This window comes from Echinops telfairi, unplaced genomic scaffold (genome assembly GCF_000313985.2).
Source record: "Echinops telfairi isolate 266 unplaced genomic scaffold, ASM31398v2 ScPeMD7_26;HRSCAF=91, whole genome shotgun sequence".
Taxonomy (NCBI): domain Eukaryota; kingdom Metazoa; phylum Chordata; class Mammalia; order Afrosoricida; family Tenrecidae; genus Echinops; species Echinops telfairi.
In genome coordinates this window covers 404,477-406,576 of record NW_022103923.1, presented here as the reverse complement: position 1 = coordinate 406,576, position 2,100 = coordinate 404,477, and the positions used below count along the sequence as shown (strand labels likewise).

The following is a 2,100-nucleotide window of genomic DNA, read 5'->3' as shown; positions in this document are numbered from 1 at the left end:
CTCATGATGACACAGGCTGGTGTGCATCTTTCATGTGGGCTTTGTTGCTTCTCAGCTAGATGGCTGCTTGTGACGCTATATCTTTTGATAGCTGGGCATCATCAGCTTTCTTCACCACATTTGCTTAGGCACCCATTTTGTCTTCAGCAATCCTGTCAGGGAAGATGAACATCACAGAGTGCTGTGTTAGTAGAACAACTTGTTCTTGCATTGAGGGAGTACTTGAGTGGAGGTTCAATGTCCATCTGCTACCATAATACTTTATAAATAAATATGTGTACATAGCTCTATTCCCCTGTCAGTGTAAATAAATCTATTTACATATATACATACCTGTATTTAGACCCCTATAACTGTCCTGTGCCTCCCAGGTCTTTCCTCTATTTCCTTTTACTTTCCTCCCATCCCACTGTCATGTTCAGCTTTCATTCAGGTTTTGGTAATTCCGCTCAGCTACATTGCCCTTGATTGAGCCCCCCAAGCATACTATGCCCTCCTTGCCATCAATTTTAGATCACTTATTCTTCTCTTGTCCCTGGGTTTATTGGCACCTCCCCCCGCCATCTCTCCCTCTCCCATGTCGCTCCAGAACCGCCAGTCTCATTGTTTTCTCCCCCGAATTGTTCATCCTGCCTATCATGTCTGTGTCCCGATAGACATGCATAGATAATAATATGTGCAACAACAAAGCAGAGCAAAACATAACAAAAAGTGAAGACAAAAACAAATCAACAACAGCTAATAAAATAAGAAAATAAATAAATAGGAAAAGAAAAAACAGCCAAAACTAAAAAGCTCGCAAACAGTGCCAGGTCTGTCCATTGATCTTTATGAGTGTTTTCCAGTTGAGTCCGCTGGAGTGCCATGCCCAGGCCCCCAAGTCCACCCTTGGCATTTATCTGGGACTACATTGCTTTGCTCCCCTTGCTGCTCTGCTGTATACCCTGATTGCTCACCCTGGTGCAATGGGGTTGGCTCAGGCACAGCTCCCATACCGTGTCCCCAGTGCTTTCCCCCTCAGCGATATGCGTCAGTGAGGATATATTGTCCTGTCTTGTGATGGAGCTAGCCCTCTGATCCTCTTTGTGCATTGGCTGCTCTGAGACAGAATAATGTCCTCTCCTTCCCTCTTTGCTTGCTCCTGATCATACATGCCCCACTTCCTGACAAAATTTCATTTTCATAGAATTATTTGATTATTTTATTTCTTTGTTAACTTATTTTTCCTGTGTCTCAACAAAAATAACACTAGGAAAAAAATTCATCCAGATTTATTTTATATTTCCAGTGATAATGGCATCAACAGCCATCAAGGGAGTCCCTGACTTATGAAGACTTCATGTATAACAGAATAAAATACTTCCCTGTCCTGTATTATCCCCACAAACACCAGAATTTTGTGAGCTACATATATGGATTTCATTAGATGATATTTAGACATAAATTGCCTTTCGTCTGGTTAATGTTAGTCTGGAAATTCTGTTGAAACAGTTTAGCATCATGTTACCCACAATCTTCTCTCACAGATGGGTGGTACTCAGCATAATATCCTCCAAGTTCATCCATGTTGTGAGTTATTATATAGGTTCATTGTCATTCTTTAACATTTGTAATAGTTCATTATGTGTGTATTATTGTTTATCCATTTTCTATTGCTGTCATTTAGGTTAATTTCATATTTGATATTGATATTGTGATGAACATATGTGTGCATGTATTTATTCCTGCCATACTACCTGGTTCTATAGCTACATACCAAATAGTGTAATTGCTAAGTCATATGGTATTTCTATATCCAACATTCTAAGGAAGTGCTATACCCTGTTCCAAAGTGGTTGCATCATTTTACAATCCCAACAGCAATGGATGATACTTCCAGGCTCTCTACATCCTCAGCAGAAATTAAATGGTGGTTTTGTTTTTCAGAACTTTCCTATTAATAGCAAGTTGAAATGATATTTCATGGTAGTTTTGATTAACATTTCTCAAATGGCTAATGATCATGAGCATTTGGTCAAGTGGTTTTTCTCATCTTTTTGCACTCTCCCTCATTTTATTAATGTTGAAGCTATATAGACTTCATTAATCTTTTTTTTTTTT

At 39.1% G+C, this 2,100-nt stretch overlaps 1 protein-coding gene across 1 annotated transcript in view; it reads right to left on the bottom strand.

The window, feature by feature from the left end:
• Nucleotides 1-1,840: 1,840 nt before the first annotated feature.
• The window catches only part of LOC101649035 (dihydrolipoyllysine-residue succinyltransferase component of 2-oxoglutarate dehydrogenase complex, mitochondrial-like), a 2,791-nt gene continuing 2,531 nt past the window's right edge, over nucleotides 1,841-2,100 (bottom strand). The window contains 1 exon segment of the mRNA XM_045289395.1: nucleotides 1,841-1,933. Within this exon segment, the coding sequence (XP_045145330.1) occupies nucleotides 1,841-1,933 (93 nt within the window).